Source organism: Spodoptera frugiperda, chromosome 14, assembly GCF_023101765.2.
Source record: "Spodoptera frugiperda isolate SF20-4 chromosome 14, AGI-APGP_CSIRO_Sfru_2.0, whole genome shotgun sequence".
In the NCBI taxonomy this organism is placed as follows: domain Eukaryota; kingdom Metazoa; phylum Arthropoda; class Insecta; order Lepidoptera; family Noctuidae; genus Spodoptera; species Spodoptera frugiperda.
In genome coordinates, this window is record NC_064225.1 from 7,433,135 (window position 1) to 7,451,614 (window position 18,480).

At 36.0% G+C, this 18,480-nt stretch overlaps 2 protein-coding genes and 1 long non-coding RNA gene across 3 annotated transcripts; 2 read left to right on the top strand and 1 right to left on the bottom strand.

Annotated features, from left to right (window-relative positions):
* Positions 1-500: 500 nt before the first annotated feature.
* On the top strand, positions 501-9,690 carry LOC118279401 (adenine phosphoribosyltransferase). Its single transcript, XM_035599095.2, has 4 exons — positions 501-650; positions 783-896; positions 5,960-6,197; positions 8,656-9,690. The coding sequence occupies exons 2-4, from the start codon at positions 808-810 to the stop codon at positions 8,878-8,880; spliced, it is 552 nt and encodes a 183-aa protein (XP_035454988.2). The 5' UTR covers positions 501-650; positions 783-807; the 3' UTR covers positions 8,881-9,690.
* Positions 9,691-12,715: 3,025 nt separating this feature from the next.
* On the top strand, positions 12,716-13,687 carry LOC126911411 (uncharacterized). The gene is made up of 2 exons (XR_007705964.1): positions 12,716-12,855; positions 13,639-13,687. It is a non-coding gene; the product is annotated as an uncharacterized LOC126911411 (long non-coding RNA).
* Positions 13,688-14,036: 349 nt separating this feature from the next.
* LOC118279245 (uncharacterized) lies at positions 14,037-14,936 on the bottom strand. The gene has a single exon (XM_035598872.2). It carries the CDS (start codon positions 14,901-14,903, stop codon positions 14,349-14,351), a length of 555 nt encoding a protein of 184 aa, XP_035454765.2. The 5' UTR covers positions 14,904-14,936; the 3' UTR covers positions 14,037-14,348.
* Positions 14,937-18,480: the final 3,544 nt, after the last annotated feature.

Here is an 18,480-nt window from a genome sequence, read left to right on the forward strand (position 1 = left end):
TTATTAAATTTTTACTCAGCGTGATTAGATTGATCTTTATCATAGTGTGAAGTTGTTAACACTTACAACATCGTTTGGAAACTTAACATTAAATTCTACTTACCAACGTATAAAATTTCCCAAAATTTTGGTATTTTTTCAAATGGAAAACTATCCTTCATGATGAAACCATGAGTGACATAACGACTGGTGGCTGCTATTATAACTGTATTTAATTGCAAAACAGGTCTTTTCAAAATCTATTTCTACTACATTACGAAATATGACGATAATTACCGAGAAAATACCTCCACCTCCTGCAATACACATAAGCGAGTTCACTAATAAATCGACAATCAGTCACTCGTCACTTATATCTTCTGCCTGACAGACAATGTAATCATTTAATTTCTATCAGTTAATCTAGTTAAGAAAGCAAAAGCTAAGGCGTTTCTAAATATGAAAGAAGAAACCTTTGACATCTCATTCGCTGTTTATTTTAGTTGGTCTTGGTGGGAACTTTTTTCAAACAGCATGGCAATATTGAGATCATAACCTCAAAAATTTGACAGATACCAACTGATGTTATTTCCTATGTTGATAATTTTCAGAGATTGAAACGAGACTGATATTTAGTAATTTGACCTCAGCCCAATTTAACCTCTGAATACGTATGTATTTAGTAATATTAGGATATTTCCAATAACTTTGTAAATGACAAAATTGTGCTGAAAATTAATAATATCACACTTTGTTTACAAAAGAATTGTACTTTTCACTAACATTTTACGATTTAATTTCAGTAAAATAAGAGTAACTTATAAAACCATGGACGGTGACTACGAGACGAAATTACAAGAATTGAAGAAAAAAATCAAGAGTTTTCCAGACTTTCCTAAACCGGGGATTTTATTCTGGTAAATACTTTTTTATTTTATTTTCTTATTAGAGAAACAAATTGTAAATCCCGTAAATAACGTATAATTCAATGAGTCGTTCCTACAAACGTGTTTATCTGTTCCATTCATTACTTATGGTAAAGTCATCATGACTTATATTGTGGTTTTCCTCTTATTATCAAAAGTAAATACCATTATTAATTACATAAGAACCTACCATCATCACATGAAACTGTTAAAACAAATTGTTGATAACAATGAATTGGATTTTCAAATAAAGATTAATACAACAAACCTTCACCTGCTTTCCCGTGGTATAAAAAGTCCTATCACCCAAGTCAGCTCAGTTCAGTTCAGTAGTTTCAGTCAGCTTGATTGATAGACAAACATCCAAACAAACTTTCATATTTATAATAAGTATTGTCATAACAGTTCTTGACGTTTAATTTTGTTTAAAATTCATAAACTGCCTACTGTAATAGATTGCAGTAGGAATAATATAACACTAACAATATTAATTTTCTATCAATTTATTAAGTTTCATTCTCTTTTACACATAAGTACATAATCTTGCCTACCCTTTCTAACATTAACAGGCATAATGTTATGTGTAGTTTATGTATTTACTTTTCCCTATAACCAGTTTGATCTGCATTCCTTTCATCCATGTCATGAAGTGATGTCACATGAATATACAGTTGACTCACATTAATTCAAACCTTTAATAATTCAAACCTCTATATAATCCGAAGTTATCACAAGGTCCCTAGAAAATTTCTTTCCAAAATAATACAATTTTTTACACTTAACAAACAAACAGACAGACATATAGACAAAATTTGTTAAAGATGTGATTTGGGTGTATTTCAATATTAGAAACAGACACTCCAATTTTATTTATTAGTCTAGACTAGATGTGCATCTCTGCTTAATACTTTGGGGAATGGCAACCATGCTTAGCAGACTTTTTTACCGACCACCATTAAATAAGACTGACAAAACAAATAGTTGGTAACAATAATTTTGGATACTCAGTAGCCAATCAAGAAAATACCTACATAAATGTTATATGAAACAATTATCTGGTAGTTACTTTCACATTTTCAACTCTTATCAGATCACCCACTCTTAGTTCCATAGATTAGCCTGTGCAAACAAGCTCTTCAGCACTGTTATATTGAGTATGCATATAGAATAGATAACACAACAATAAATTATGTTCTGAAACTAATAGCGTGGAGAACAACACAATATTATCTTAATGTTCTTATCACACATGTATTGTATTAAGTAGTACTTAGCTAGTCTTACTAATATTATAAATACGATAGTTTGTGTGTATGTTTGTTACCTGATCACGTCAAAACACGTGAAATTTGGAACAGGAATAGATTAAGGTCTTTTTTTTTTGAGGGGGAAAATCATCAAATTGCTTTTCCCGCCTTGGGCGAGGCGAGAGGTAGTGTCAGACTCTTACTAACTAAAATCCACACCATTTCAACTCCTGCTTCTCGAGCCAGAGCCCTGGTTAACCCGCTAAGTAGTCCACAGTTCCGGATCATTCCCACGGAAATTCAGGCAAAGCCGCTGACAGCTTATAAACACATGATGCTTCTTGGCATTTAGGTATGAAATCCTTTACCATATCAATCTATCTGTTGTCTGTTATTGATAATCAAACTCAAAAATTAATGGACAGATTATTATGTGGTAATCACTTGATTGACGTTATCTTTTAAGGAGGTTTAAGTTATAATTAGCTAAGACGTAATTACATTATTTACATGCAAATACGATACATAATTTATTCACATGGCGACAATCTTTGTATTGTGTACGCGCGGCGCAGATAGCTAACCATCAGATGATCTGTCTATTCATACCCATTTTGCCCGCGGCTTTGCTCTCGTTAAATTCGTGGTCGTGATTCCTACCATACAAAATTTCCACTCCCCATTTTAAGGAATACCTCGTTTTCTTTCCTACAAATTTCCGACCCATCATTTTAGGGTAGCGGGGTTTAGAAAGAGACAAAAAGTAACTTATGTCACTATCCATCCCTTCAACAGTCACCACCTAAAAATTGCTCCGTTTTGCTGTGAAAGATGGACAAACAATAAGACACATACACTTTCCCATTTATAATATTAGTATCAATATACTACTGAATTATTCAAATTAGTCCAGTAGTTCCAGAGATTAGTGTATCAAACAAACAAACTCTTCAGCTTTATATATTAGTATGAATAGGTGGTATCTTATAAAGGGCAGGTAGGTACTCTATAGTATAGTTAGATATACTAGGTAGGTACTTTAGCTTCCATCACATTTATCATAAACATATTATAATTATAGATTTCATTGTCGGTATAATAATGTAAACAAAAGTCAATGATACAAAGTAAGATTAAAATATATATCTTATCCAAGGTCAGTGGACTCTTGGTTATCAATATTGAAATGTGTCTGTATGGTTATTAGGCTAAGTACTTACATGTGTGTATGTACTGTATACATATAGTGGCCCACCCTTTTACAATGTTTGTTTAGTGGGCCCAGCTTATGTAATGTACTGTGTGTTATTATGTCATGAACTGAAATAAGTAGGAATTGTGTGAAATTTGAACTTAAGCCATATTCTATTAGACTTAAAGCTCAAGGTTTCTTTGATTGTTTTGTTGGATTCAAATGCTACATTTTAACAATGTAAATTATTCCATTTTCTATCAAATTAAATTGTCTGTTAATTAAATGTCGATTCTAATTGGCTAGCATAATAAAGTTCATTTAAAAATAACAATAGAAATATAATCATAAAAACTAGTAAAGTACTTATACAATAATAGTAACTAACAAAGTAGTATAATAAGTAAGTAATAAATGATGTAGAAATTGTAGATATACATATATGAGGTATAATAATAATAACTAGTGGTCGCCTAGTGGTTGAAATTCAACCATATACGATTTAATTTACAATACCACTTAACATACGTTCAAGGATAATTTTTATTTAACTCAAACTCAAACAAACTCTTTTATAAAACTCTATTCATATGAGACGTCAATATCATCGCAATGTCTATCGATTTTGACGTTTTGTCAAATACGATCAGATACTATGCATGTGTGTGTAATGTTTTATTTATTGATTTAATGTACTTTATAAGCATTACTAGCGGACCCGACAGACGTTGTCCTGTCTACACGTTAATTTGAAAATTTTTAACTTTTTTAATGAGCTAAAACATTCTGGACCTTTTTGATAAAAATTATTATTCAAATGTTACGACAATATCTAACGTCATTAATATTTGACACTGCGATGGTAGCGCCGTCCGTCGGATCCGATGTAAAACATTCCAAAATCAACAACTACGAATAAATTAAAAATTAATTAAAAAAACCTTGTCCAGCGGACAAAATTGTGAATCTAAACCATTCTCAGATCCTCTTGAACACACACAAAAAGTTTCATCAAAATCCGTCTAGTCGTTTAAGAGGAGTTCAGTGACATACACACGTACAGAAGAATTATATATATAAAGATTTTTGAAAAATATTAGCGTTATGCACTTCTCCTACACATAAACTATAAGTGTACCAAATTTTATGCTCCTACGTCCGGGCAATTTTCGTAAATAGCGGTCCAATGTTTTTGCATCACGTATTAATATATAGATATGAACAATTTTCTAACGCAACGTCACGCCTTTTATCCCCAAAGTGGTAGCCAGAGGTGCACAATACGGCGAGGAATTTTGTGATTAGTAAAGTATAAGTGAAACATACAAAATTAACTAAAAATAACGGTTTACCCACGTAAATATACTGAGAAAAGCTCTTACTAGTTTCGAGTCATAGAGGGACTCATCATCATGAGCAAGATTGGACTTCGTGCAAACCACGCATAACACAGTCAACCATTCTTTGTAAATTATACACCTCTTTACTATGTATTTATTATTTAATTCTATCCATGTGGTCAGAGCATGACATACAAAATTAAATGCACATACCTATGTAAACATTGTTTTCATATTATACATACTCTACCTACTAAAATTTTCCTCTACAAATAAGTAGATATTTGTTCTGGAAACCAAAACAATAACAATACATTTTACATTTAATTTACCGAGAACACTATCAGAGGTAAATATGGCACCTAAATTCATTGGAAATGTACATTAATTAATAATTTAATTTATAATTGTTTTGAGGTGTTTATTACCGCTATAATGAATTTTCCGTAAACAACTACTATGACGTCATACCTTTTATTTTCTAAATAAACTAGCGGACCCGACAGACGTTGTCCTGTCTACACGTCTTTAATTTGAAAATTTTAAACTTTTTTTAATAAGCTAAAACGTTCTGGACCTTTTTGATGAAAATTGTTATTCAAATGTTATGACAATATCTAACGTCATTCATATTTGACACTGCGATGGTAGCGCCGTCTGTCGGATTCAATGTAAAACATTCCAAAATCAACAACTACTGATAAATTAAAAAATAATCAAAAAATCATTGTCCAGCGGACAAAATTGTGAATCTAAACCATTCTCAGACCCTCTTGAACACACACAAAAAGTTTCATCAAAATCCGTCTAGTCGTTTAAGAGGAGTTCAGTGACATACACACGTACAGAAGAATTATATATATAAAGATAAGCAGTTGTCCAGATTCCTACCTTTATAACACTAAAATTTCTCTTTACTTTTACTAATCAGGAAGATAAAAAAACAATCACTGCATAGTATAAAACAAAGTCGCTTAAATCTTTAAAACTACGCAACGGATTTTGGTGCGGTTTTTTTAATAGATAGATAGTGTGATTTAAGATGAAGATTTATAATTATGTATAATACAGGCATAATATAGCACCACTGCACCTATGCGAAGCTGGGGCCTCTGGTAACCTCACTCACAGAACAAAACAAAACGCAAATGGTGTTTCACGTCGGTTTTGAGAAAACTCTTAGAAACATTTAGAAAACTCTGGTCAAACCGGCTTATTCGTGCCAAAGCATGCTTCTCCCACACTTAAAGGTAACCATTAATTCTACGCTTGCAGGGACATATTCTCGGCGCTAGCAGACGGTCCTACGAACAAGATACTACAAAGTCTACTAGTGCAGACTATCAAAGCGAAGTTCCCTGATGTCCAAGCAGTCGTCGGCTTGGAGTCCCGAGGGTTTCTGTTCTCCTTCTCCATCGCTGCCGAGCTCGGCATAGCTTGTCTACCGGTCAGGAAGAAAGGCAAGCTGCCTGGAGAAGTCATATCTTACAAGTATGATCTAGAGTATGGATCGGTGAGTGTTTTGAAGTTTCATATTACATTGTGTTCAAGTCAATGTTACACTCGATTATGTCACGCCTTTAATCCCCGAAGGGGTGTGTACATTACGGCACGTAATGTCCCTTTACAATGTGTACCCACTTTTTATAAGTCCCTTGTATTAGGGGAAGCCATATATTTTTTTATACCTATACTAGCGGACCCGACAGACGTTGTCCTGTCTACACGTCTTTAATTTGAAAATTTTAAATTTTATTAATAAGCTAAAACATTCTGGACCTTTTTGATGAAAATTAGTATTCAAATGTTATGACAATATCTAACGTCATTAATATTTGACACTGCGATGGTAGCGCCGTCTGTCGGATCCTATGTAAAACATTCCAAAATCAACAGCTAATAATTATAATAAAATTAATTAAAAAAAAACAACACATTGTCCAGCGGACAAAATTGTGAATCTAAACCATTCTCAGATCCATTTGAACACTCACAAAAAAATTCATCAAAATCGGTCCAGTCGTTTAAGAGAAGTTCAGTGACATACACACTTACAGAAGAATTATATATATAAAGATATAAAGAAAAACGTGGCCCCACACTAGAATATCTCCTGTGTCGCGGGTGCGTATAAAAAACATACAAGTTTACATACACATGACACCCAGACCCGAGACAACAACGGGATTTGAACCCGCTACACGTTGCCCAGGCACCGCATCAATCGTGCAGTCAAAATAGCATTTGGGTAGCATTTTCTAGCATTCACTGAGAAATTTTCCGAAACCGAAAAATATCCCTGTAACACTTTGCCCCACCCGGGAATCCAACCCTTCGTCTGGCAGTCGCACTTGCGACCAGTCTACTAACGAGAGTCCCTCGATTTCTTTTTAGTAATTCATGGTCCACAAAAGTATCCCACAAAAACATTTCATGTTAAATGTTGCCAAGACATATAGCTCGCACTGTCAAAAAGTAATCAGATCCCGTGTAGAGCCAAGTTTCTAACCCTACATGCCCAGACCTAAATCGATAAGCCCTAATTTCACACTCAAGTTACGGGGAAATTCTAACTGGCGAGTCGGCCGCACGGACTTTTTGCTATTCGTCATATGGGCTTGAGCTTAAAAATCTATTCAATCTTCTAAACTCTTTCCGTGCGGCCAACTCGCCAGTTAGAATTTCCCCGTAACTTGAGTGTGAAATTAGGGCTTATCGATTTAGGTCTGGGCATGTAGGGTTAGAAACTTGGCTCTACACGGGATCTGATTACTTTTTGACAGTGCGAGCTATATGGTCTCGTCTTGGCAACATTTAACATGAAATGTTTTTGTGGGATTTCATTTCTTTTTGTAGGTTTTCTTAATTAAATTTGTGAGAAAATTGCAAACGTAATGCTAATACTTTTTATCAATGAAAATTAAAACACTAGTACCTAACTAAACCTTCACCTACTAAACTACTAAATTTATAAGAAAATTGCAAACGTAATCCTAATACTTTTTATCAATGAAAATTAAAACACTAGTATCTAAACCTTTACCTACTAAACTACTAACAATTAAATATTAGGCAAATGGTTTTTTTCTCCGCGATAGCAAACTTTTAAATCACCGAAATATTCCGAAAATTTTTCATTCAACGAGACAACCGTCAACGACGTCTGCCCTCGCGCGTCTGCCCGCGTTCGGGTGCCGCGCTCGCTGACGGGCCGATTATTTTTAGCTACTGCGCGGGGACGAGGGGGCAGGCGGCGGGCGTTGGCGCATACTATACTTACGATGCTTATGTTCAAAAGTATAGGTTGATTAATAAATACTTACCGAAGTGAAGTGTAGTAATATTATTCATATCTAAGTACTTATGGGTAGGATAATGTTTTGATTTGATGAAAAGTTTGTGTTCTATGTACTTGTGTATAATTTTCAGATTCAAGTCAGGAAATAGGGAATTAAGTTTCCCTATTTCAGATTTTTACCCTCCGCGGCCGCATTCAGACCTCTAGCGTCAAAAGTTGCGGAAGTCTCGAACAAACTTTCACCCCCTAGTTTAAGGGGTTGGGGGGTAAAAGTTCCAAGTTTTAGGATTTTTTTGTTGTTTGGGTACTAATACTAGCTTACATACCAAATTTCAGTTTTCTAGGACTTCAGGAAGTACCTTAAGAATTTTGTTGATCATCAGTGAGTGAGTGAGTGAGTGACGAAATCGGGGTATTTTAGATATCAATAAAATCTAAAGTATAAGAGCTATGCAATTGAAACTTTAGAGGTTTATTAAGTCTACCACTGACATTATATCCTGAAAATTTTGTTTATCTGGTATAACCCAAACTCAAGTTATGAAGGTTCAAAAATACGACGAAGCGCTTCGAACGAGGTAGTCCCTCGATTGCGCTTCGCTTAGTAATTCATGCACTACCGTCCACCAGATCAAATTGACAGCATAAATATTTTCTTTTTCATAAATTCCAGGACGTTCTAGAAATTCAAAAGGACTCTGTGCAGCCGGGTCTGAAGTGCGTCATAATAGACGATCTGATAGCCACGGGCGGCTCCATCACGGCCGCCACGCATTTACTGAACCGCTGCGGCGCTGACGTCATCGGCTGCTTGCTCGTCATTGAGCTCACGGCGCTCGGCGGCAGACAATGCATTCCTAAAGGTATACCTGTACATTCCTTGATCACATATGAGTAGGTAGTGACATTTGTTATTGTAAGGTACTTTTTTGACCTAATATGCAGTGACGGATTATGTTATTGTGAATGGGCACTATAGCTTATTCTAAGGGTCCTTGATTTTAAATAAAAAAAAAAACTCTTAGGGTCGATTTATACTAGCGCAGTGTCGAAGCGCATCGAAACGTGTATATCCAAAACGGAACGTAACAAATTCAACCTTACCTCCACGGCGTAACGCACACATGAGATTTTAAAATGGCGCGCGCATTCGTCGGCATTCGCGCGTCTGCGCGCGAACAAAGCCTCGACTCTGCGCTAGTATAAATTGACCCTTACGCTGTGGAGTTAAAGTTGAATTTGTTATGTGCAGTTTTGGATAGACGCTTCGATGCGCTTCGACTCTGCGCTAGTATAAATCGACCCTTAGAGCAAAAGTGGGTTTGGCCAAGAGCAAGTAGCAATTATTACTACTTAGGTACCTACATGGTTAATCCGTCACTGCCAATACAGACCTTACTTTCTAAGCATTAAAAGCTACTTTTGTAGTACAATCGAATGTTCTAGATTTTCTACTGTTTTTAAACTACGTCACCTTTTGTTGGACATAGAAATGTACCTTATAATTTACTATCGGTTTTATATAAAACTAAAAATAGGTTAATTGTTACAAAATTATGTTAATTATAATGATGATGTTTTAATATTAATTAATTATGGGTATCGTGCAGTGGTACAAACGTACTAATAATAGCCAGTCGTACTGTCTGTCGGTTGATTTACCTGCTAGTGTTTATATGTACTTGATTATAGCTACATAGCAACGAACTTATATTCACTGTTTTACATATTCTGGTATCAGTACCTATGTGTATAATAATGATCAAACCTTAATACATAGGTACTATTTAGCACAAAGTGGCATTAGCCAAGCTATTATCTGAATATCAAAAAGAGTAGGTGTCTTTTTTAAGGATGGAAAGCCACCTAATGATATTCGTTGGTACACATAGCTTAGTAATGGTTGAAACAAAATAATCTTAGAAATGAAATGCGGTAAAAGTTACATTGCTAGTTGCCGTTAGAAGGTTTCGAACCTGTACTCTTTGTATAAGAAACGGGCGTCTTAAACCGGGCCACCGCGACACAAATGAAATTCAGATGAGATTGTTTTCTTGATTCTTACTTTTAACGCGATTGTTGTGGTCGGCTACTGGTGCAAACTCAATTTTTATGACAGCAAACTGCGTATGTGAATGTAATTTCTAGCGGGCAAATCTATTCGACAGATGAGTACTGAAACTTGCCGTAGATTTTGATATAGGTTTAATATTTTACTGTATTTCTCTTATGTGGTGCTAGACTACCAATGTGAAATATTTATAAATCATTTTACATGTACCTTTATGGTTATAATTTGAACCGTAAGCGGATAAGAATAGAGTCCTATTTTATGAGAAAATGCTATAGCTAGGTAGTACTTTTGTTTTTTAACCAAAGATCTGGTTTATTTATCTGCGCGACAAAGGGTAATATTTTGTATTGTTTAAATATATGTAAGTAAAGGTTTAAGTAGGTACATTTATTTTGTATTTATTTTTTACTTATGAATAAATTGTGAAAAATGTAATACATATCTTGCACATAGAATTGTATTTACCTATGTAGGTATGTTATTTGTTTTTATATCCATAAGTATATGTAAAAACTTTTTAAAATTTCAAGATATCATGTTTGTGTATGTAAATGCTTTTTTTTAAGTTTTGTGGTTACATTTTTATGTCTGGTGTATTGTAAGCTGGGTTTTTACGAAGGGATCTATGTGTGATTTATAAATGGTGAGGTTCAGAATATCTTTATATATATAATTCTTCTGTACGTGTGTATGTCACTGAAAAACTTTAAACGACTAGACGGATTTTGATGAAACTTTTTGTGTGTGTTCAAGAGGATCTGAGAATGGTTTAGATTCACAATTTTGTCAGCTGGACAAAGTTTTTTTAATTAATCAGACGTGTAGACAGGACAACGTCTGTCGGGTCCGCTAGTTAATTTATATATTAAAATCGGCCCAGTCATTTCAGAGATTAGCCGGAACAAACAGACATACAGACAATGTAAAAAATCTTATTTTGGTGTAACATGTATCGTATGTATCTGGGGGCACGGCAGTGCCCCCGCCAAGTCGAGCAAAAAAAAGCGGCACGGCCGTACCATCCTTTTCTCGAAGCAATTCGGGCCTTTTTCGACCCCCTATAATTCGGTTGTGGATAAAGCAAGAAACCTGAATCTTCAGTAACTAATCCGGCATTGTATAAACACGGAATATTTAAAATTTCAGTCAATTTGAACTAGTAGTTTAAGAATGACAACTTGTTAAAGTTTCTAAATTTTGTCACTCACTGACTCACCGATCATCAAAAGTCCCACGCACTTCTAGCAGACTTAGAAGCTTCATATTTGGAATACATATAGAGTTTAGTGTCTTAATCATGGGAAAACTTAAATATTTTGTAATTTCGGTCCAGTTTTCCAAATACACCAACTGCATCAATAACTTTGTAATCCCATATAAATATATGGGATTACAAAGTTATTTATGCAGTTGGTGGTTGGTGGTGGTTATAAATTTAATAGGTGTAGATAGGTACCTACCATATGAGGAAAAGAAAAAGAGGAAGACTACATATAAAAATAAGAAAATATCATAAGACCTTTAACAAAATTCGTTAGAAGTAGATGGTATCAAAAAGAAAGGCTCTACAAAAAGAAGTGAGATCCCATCAAAAACATCCTGTAAAAAACCTAAGTCTCGCAGCTCAGTCTTTCTACCGTCAAAAGTTGTGAGATCCATGTAATACCAAGTCGGTTAATCTATTTAGTGTCTACTTGAAGGACCTTCTGTCTTAAGTTATTACATAAGTTATTATCATGCCAATATTAAACATATTTAACGTTTTAAAACAAATAGATCGACTTTAACGTCTAGTTCATGATAAATAATTTGTGTATTATCTTTTAAATATTTCTACAGAGGTATTCTAGAAAAGACATCTAAAGTACCTTCCTACCAGTAGTAGTGTATCTCTACATCTCATCTTAGTTCCGAGCATGATGTGGGTACGCTTGTCACGTATCTTCCGCAATTTAAACTGTTTCAAGTCCAAACACGTACACACTGGGCAAGGGTTAAGGTCGACTCTACGTATGATATTTTTTTATATTTATGTCATCGTATTTAGTTGTGAAATATAGCGACGGATTTTAGTTTGTCTTGTATAGACACTCATACAATTGCGTCCACTGATCCGTATCGTACGCACCGCATCATCAGCAATGCGATGCGATGCGTACTGATGACGACATACGAAATGCGTACGATGCGTGTGATGCATACGATGTGTGAATAATAGTCTGTCAGTATGTCCGTCGGTGAAGCTAGTTGCTCGTACAATACACCAGGCATGATATCAGAATCCACGCTAAATAAACGAAATATATATTTTCTTGTGTCTGTTATCTGTCTAATAGTTTTTTAAGTATAATTAAAATGTTTATTATGAAAATATGTGACTAATTCTTTTATTGTTTTAAATGAAGTGATTAATATTTTTTACAAAGCGCTGTGTAAAGGCTGCTATAGGTACTCTATTTGATAAAATATTGTATTTTTTATTAAGAATTTATTTTTGTAAATGTGTTTTTTGAAACATAGCTCAATTTTATCAGTAACTCATGTTATACATATAGGGTGACTGGTAATTAGCGATAGTTTAAACACGTACACTCATGATTACAATTAGGGTTTTGGTGACAAAAATTAAACTAATGAGTATACAAAAAAAGTTTTTTGGAAAAGTTGTTTATATTATAAGTACAATAACGTGTTTAGATATCGTTCACTAATTACCAGTCACCCTATATAGTACTGTTGTACATACCCTTTACTTTTACATAGACGTAATGATATTAAATGACATGTAACGCATTCCAGGTCAGTCAGATGCGATTTGCGATTGTCGTACTAAAGTTTTATGACGTATTTATACGATGGTTTTAATAATGCGTACCTAATGCGTAAACTTAGGTATGCCATACGATGGTGTGAATAATAGTCAAATAGATCGAGTATGTCCATCGCTTGATTTGATTAGTTAGCTATGTATCACACTACACAGCACGACGGGCCAGCGACCATCAGGAACGAGAGTTTCAATCGCGTGAGGCGCGAGAGACTAAACGAAATATAATATAATATTGTAATATTCATTGTGTCTGTTAATGCGATGTCCAAGTTTATCTAGTTTTTTAAGTATAATTAAAATGTTTATTATGAACATATGTGACAAATTCTTTTTTAGAATGAAGTGGTTAATATTTTTTACAAAGCTCTGTGTAAAGGCTGCTATAAGTACTCTATTTGATAAAAATATTGTATTTTTTTATTAATAATTTATTTTTGTAAATGTGTTTTTTGAAACATAGCTCAATTTTATCAGCAACTCATGTTATACATATAGGGTGACTGGTAATTAGTGACCGATATTTAAACACGTGATTGTAGTCATGATTACAATTTAGTAGTTTTGTAGTGATAAAAATAAAACTAATGAGTATACATAAAAAGTTTCTTTGGGAAAGTTGTTTGTAATCATGAGTACAATTACGTGTTTAAATATCGTTCACTAATTACCAGTCACCCTATATAGTACTGTTATACATACCCTTTACTTTTACATAGACGTAATGATATTAAATGACATGTAACGCATTCCAGGTTGTCAGATGTATTTTCTATTGTCTTATTAAAGTTTTATATGTATTTACACGTTGGTTTTAATTTTTACCTAATCATTAACTTAGATAGGCCGTCTCTGGCGTGAACAAGACTTGGATTCGGCTTCGCCATGCGAGTGAAGTTACCGAAGGACTCGAACCCAACAAGTGATAGACTGATAACTGCTCCCTTACCCCCTATTTGACTGAACCATGAATACTGGGTCTAACTACTCCAGAGATTGAAGATATGTCAAGTTTCTGGTTAAAGAAGTAAAGAAATGTGACATTCTAGCGTTCTAGCAGAAAGCGGGTTTCTAGCCAAACGTAGACTTATCAACCCAAAAAGAAACAGGAATGGTACCTACCAGGGCGAAATGGTGAAATAAAATCATTAACTATGTATTTGTAAATTTATTTTATTTAAAAGTAATAAATGGCAAACACTGTAAGTTGGGGCGCTTCCACCTGTTACTAATATACTAGCAAATGCGGCGAACTTTGTTTCGGCACCAATTTTAAATTTTTCCTGAAATTTCTTTGTTATAAACCTCACGGAGCCCGAGACCTTTTTAACGAATGCGAAACTGTGGAAATCGGTTCGTGCGTTCTGGAGTTATAGCGTCAGGAAGGAAAACCCGACTTATTATAATAGATAATAGATTATGAAATCCTTAATGTTAAACATTATTATCACATCTTAAGTAAGATTTAAAGAATGTGCGGTAAGGGTTTCACTTTGATGTTCTTTTCCAACGATTGTGTGGTCTGGATGTTTTGGGGCAGTTCTGAAGACTGGGCCGGCAGCTCAATGGGAACCTTTTGGCTGTGCTGTTCCTTGTTTGCCTGTTGCTGATCTTCTACAGCTGGCGTCACTTTGGTCTGGCCGTCCTTGGATGCTCCAACAGGCACTGGGTGTTGCGGGAACTGCGCGGCTCCTTCACTCGCGTACACTTTCACGGTGAAGTCGAATCCTCTGAACACTGTGGGGCTCTTCAGCTCGATGGTGACGTCATTGTGTCCTACTCCTCCGTCCACTACTTTGGCTTCTCCGTCCTTCTTCGGCCTGTTGTCAATGACAACTACTCGGCTGATGAGGCCGTCGTCGGTCGCGTTCACGGTGAGGTTCTGCACTTGTTTCCATATAGCAGGGCTGGCGGTGACATTCTTGTCGAATATTAATTGGCCGCCCTCTCTGCCCACGCTGAGGTCCGCGGCCGCAGCCACGGCCACCAAACCGAACAATGCGACTACTTTGGTGTACATCTTCGGATGTTTACAAGTGACTGACCGAGACGACGGGCATTGAAGCATTTATACAGCAGCGGTTTAAGGAAAATATTCAATTAATCAATACGTTAGTCACTTACCTATAGGGACAATAATAATACATAACGTACAATTTTATCCTGAAGGGATACACAGAAGCGCAAGAATAACACAATGTACAATGTAATAGGCAAACATTTTTCAATCATTTCTGGAGTGGCGACCAGCCTATTACCATACACCGGACACAATATTCCAGACTCTGTGCTGAGAAATTTTCGTAAATAATTAGGTATGTACTTGCATGTGACTGTTGACCACTTACTTCGTGAGTTAGGGCGCTTTTCCACCAAAGATGTGCTATGCTTCGTTGCTGTGGATGCGTTTGGCTTTCACCAATCATATTCAATGGTACACATAGCTTAGCACTGGTGGAAACGGACTCAGCCAAGCTATGTTTTTTATATGCAAAGATGCGTGCTATGGATGACTTCCCTACCATCAATACATCGCATACTTGAGCTGCGCATCTTCCTCGTACAACTACGTAGCTTAGTATCAATGGAAACGGTTACATAGTTTCACACAAGCTTAGCTATTACATCTCCGCAGCATAGCTACATAGCACATCTCTGTATATCGATGTATAATTATGTGGATAAGCTCGACTAATTCCCGGCACTGGTTCAGGCCATGGTGCGGAGCGAGAGGGACTGGGATGCCGTCTCCTCCTTCTGCGAAGCAGTCATGCTAGCTAAGGAGGAGGCGGGGCGCGTGAGAGATCGGGCGTAGGGGATCCCGAGACGATCTCCGGCCACCGTAAGTGCGGGTCTGCGGACGGCGAGCAAGGGTAGCTCACCGCCCGAACAGAACCAGACCCGTGCGTGCGGCGCGTCGCGTTCCGCGCGCGCCTCAAAGAGCCATCAGACCACCACAGATGGGGCCCAATAGGGCTGATGCCTGATCCGGACTACCTAGCGGGTTTACCGGGGCTCCGGCTCGAAAAGCAGGAGAAGGAACGGGGTGGTTTTTAGTCAGTAAGAGTCTGACACTCCCTCTCGCCTCGCCCAAGGCGAGAAAAGTCACTAATTACCTAATGTTGGTTTTGCTGGCGAAATATTTTGAGCTACAATAGTAAATTGTGGTGCTGATAGCACTGAAGCACAGAATAATAAGTAACTGAAGAGAGCACTTATAAAAAGTTTTGACTGCACAGTTGGTGCGGGGGCTGGGCAACTGGCTGCCGCGCAACGGGTAGCGGGTTCGATTCCCGTACGGAGCAACTCTTTGTGTGATCCACAAATTGTTGTTTCGGGTCTGGGTGTCATGTGCATGTGAACTTGTATGTTTGTAAACGCACCCACGACACAGGAGAAAATCCTAATGTGGGGAAACGTTTTTTTTTAAAAAAAAAAAGGGGAGGGAGGGGTGACACTATTTTTTTCACTTTGGAAGTGTCTACCTTTCAAACAATTGATTTCGTCGAAAAATATGTAGTTTTAAGAACCTTAATGTCTTTTTAAGCCCTATCCATCACGTATAAGTTAGTTGAAAAAAAAATGTTTTTTTGAATCAATTCCATGTATGGATTGCCGCCTTTGGGTTTAAAATTTATTACCCGACTGCGCCAGAAGGAGGGTTATGTTTTTCGAGTGTATGTATGTATGTATAATTGTTTGGCACGCTCTGCAGCCCAAACGGCTTGATGGATTTTGACTTGAGAGGTGTCGTTAGATTCGTATTTACTGTGAGAGTGACAGTGGATATATCAAAATAATAAAAAACCAAAATGGCGGATTTTAGGCGCCAAATTCGAATATTTCTCACTCTCTAGCCTAAACGGCTTGGTGGATTTTGACTTGAGAGGGGTCGTTTGATTTGTATTTAGTGTGAGAGTGACACTAGATATATCAAAATGAAAAAATAATAAAACTAAAAAAATAAAAATAAAAAAAAGTAAAGAAAGCCAGCCGTATGTGCCCTCACAAAGTCTTTATATTTAGAATGGGTCCCGACTACTTAAATTTTGCGATGACTTTCTTGTTTTAGACTTTTTTCATTTTTATATTATATAAAGAAACGCAGTCGGGTTTAGTTTTTAAATTACCTTTTTTTATTAATTTTTGATTCAAAATTCGAATAGCGGTTACCAGAATACATTAACTTACGAAGTTTCAACTGTGTTAACATTTTTCACCACTTATAATGTGATGTTTATGTGATAGGTCAGCCTAGAACCTACCAGGCACAATTTCAAACTCCGTTCTGTTGAGAAAGAAAAAACTTGTATCACCAGCAGTCGCTTGTACAACCACTCAACGTTGGATACATACATGTACTTATTACAATCTCCGAACTTATTTCAATACCAGCTTCTGCCAGCGGCTTCGCTCGAGTTCCCGGGATAAAAAGTAACCCATGCGTTATTTCAGATTATAATCTATCCTTGTACGAATTTAATTCAAATTCTTTCAGTAACTTTCGTATAGGTACTAAATACGTAGGTAAACTAAATTCTGACTAACTTTAGGATTCAGTAAAATTTTATAGGTATTAGAAAAAACTCGGAACATATTTGGGAAATAATAAGCCATTTTTTTTTTCTAAGTTAATTGCAAGAGGTTTAATTGCCCTTGAAGGGAAATCTTTTTGTTATTTCCATGGTTTAAAAAATTCATTCTAAATTAAACATCATCAGGTGCCATTTCTTTCTCTTTTTTCTATTCTCTTAAAAACTTTGGCCCACATTATTATGGAGCTTCTTGCTCGTTCTTCTCCATATGAATCTACACTTTGGAACGAGCAAATAGCTTCACTAGAGGACTGACCGACAGACAGACGTTATTAATATTACTAGTGGTCGCCTAGTGGTCGAAATTCGACCATATACGATTTAATTTACAATACCACTTAACATACGTTCAAGGATAATTTTTATTTAACGAATTGCTATTAGTTTTGTAAAATTCAAATCTGGGGGCACGGCAGTGCCCCCGCCAAGTCGAGCAAAAAAAAAGCGGCACGGCCGTACCATCCTTTTCTCGAAGCAATTCGGGCCTTTTTCGACCCCCTATAATTCGGTTGTGGATAAAGCAAGAAACCTGAATCTTCAGTAACTAATCCGGCATTGTATAAACACGGAATATTTAAAATTTCAGTCAATTTGAACCAGTAGCTTAAGAATGACAACTTGCTAAAGTTTCTAAATTTTGTCACTCACTGACTCACCGATCATCAAAAGTCCAAGGCACTTCTAGCAGACTTAGAAGCTTCATATTTGGAATACATATAGAGTTTAGTGTCTTAATCATGGGAAAACTTAAATATTTTGTAATTTCGGTCCAGTTTTCCAAATACACCAACTGCATCAATAACTTTGTAATCCCATATAAATATATGGGATTACAAAGTTATTTATGCAGTTGGTGGTTGGTGGTGGTTATAAATTTAATAGGTGTAGATAGGTACCTACCATATGAGGCAAGGGAGGGGGTATAGGGTGGGTAAGGGTGTGTTTAGCCCATGAAACTGAACAACATTATTACTTGTAAAATGGTCGACGTAATGATAAAAC

Excerpts from the sequence above, each read along its gene's own strand:
- LOC118279401 (XM_035599095.2), top strand. The coding sequence starts at position 808 with ATGGACGGTGACTACGAGACGAAATTACAAGAATTGAAGAAAAAAATC. Across the intron at positions 897-5,959 it reads AAACCGGGGATTTTATTCTG|GGACATATTCTCGGCGCTAG; the intron begins GTAAATACTTTT and ends CTACGCTTGCAG. Across the intron at positions 6,198-8,655 it reads ATGATCTAGAGTATGGATCG|GACGTTCTAGAAATTCAAAA; the intron begins GTGAGTGTTTTG and ends CATAAATTCCAG.
- LOC118279245 (XM_035598872.2), bottom strand. The coding sequence starts at position 14,903 with ATGTACACCAAAGTAGTCGCATTGTTCGGTTTGGTGGCCGTGGCTGCG.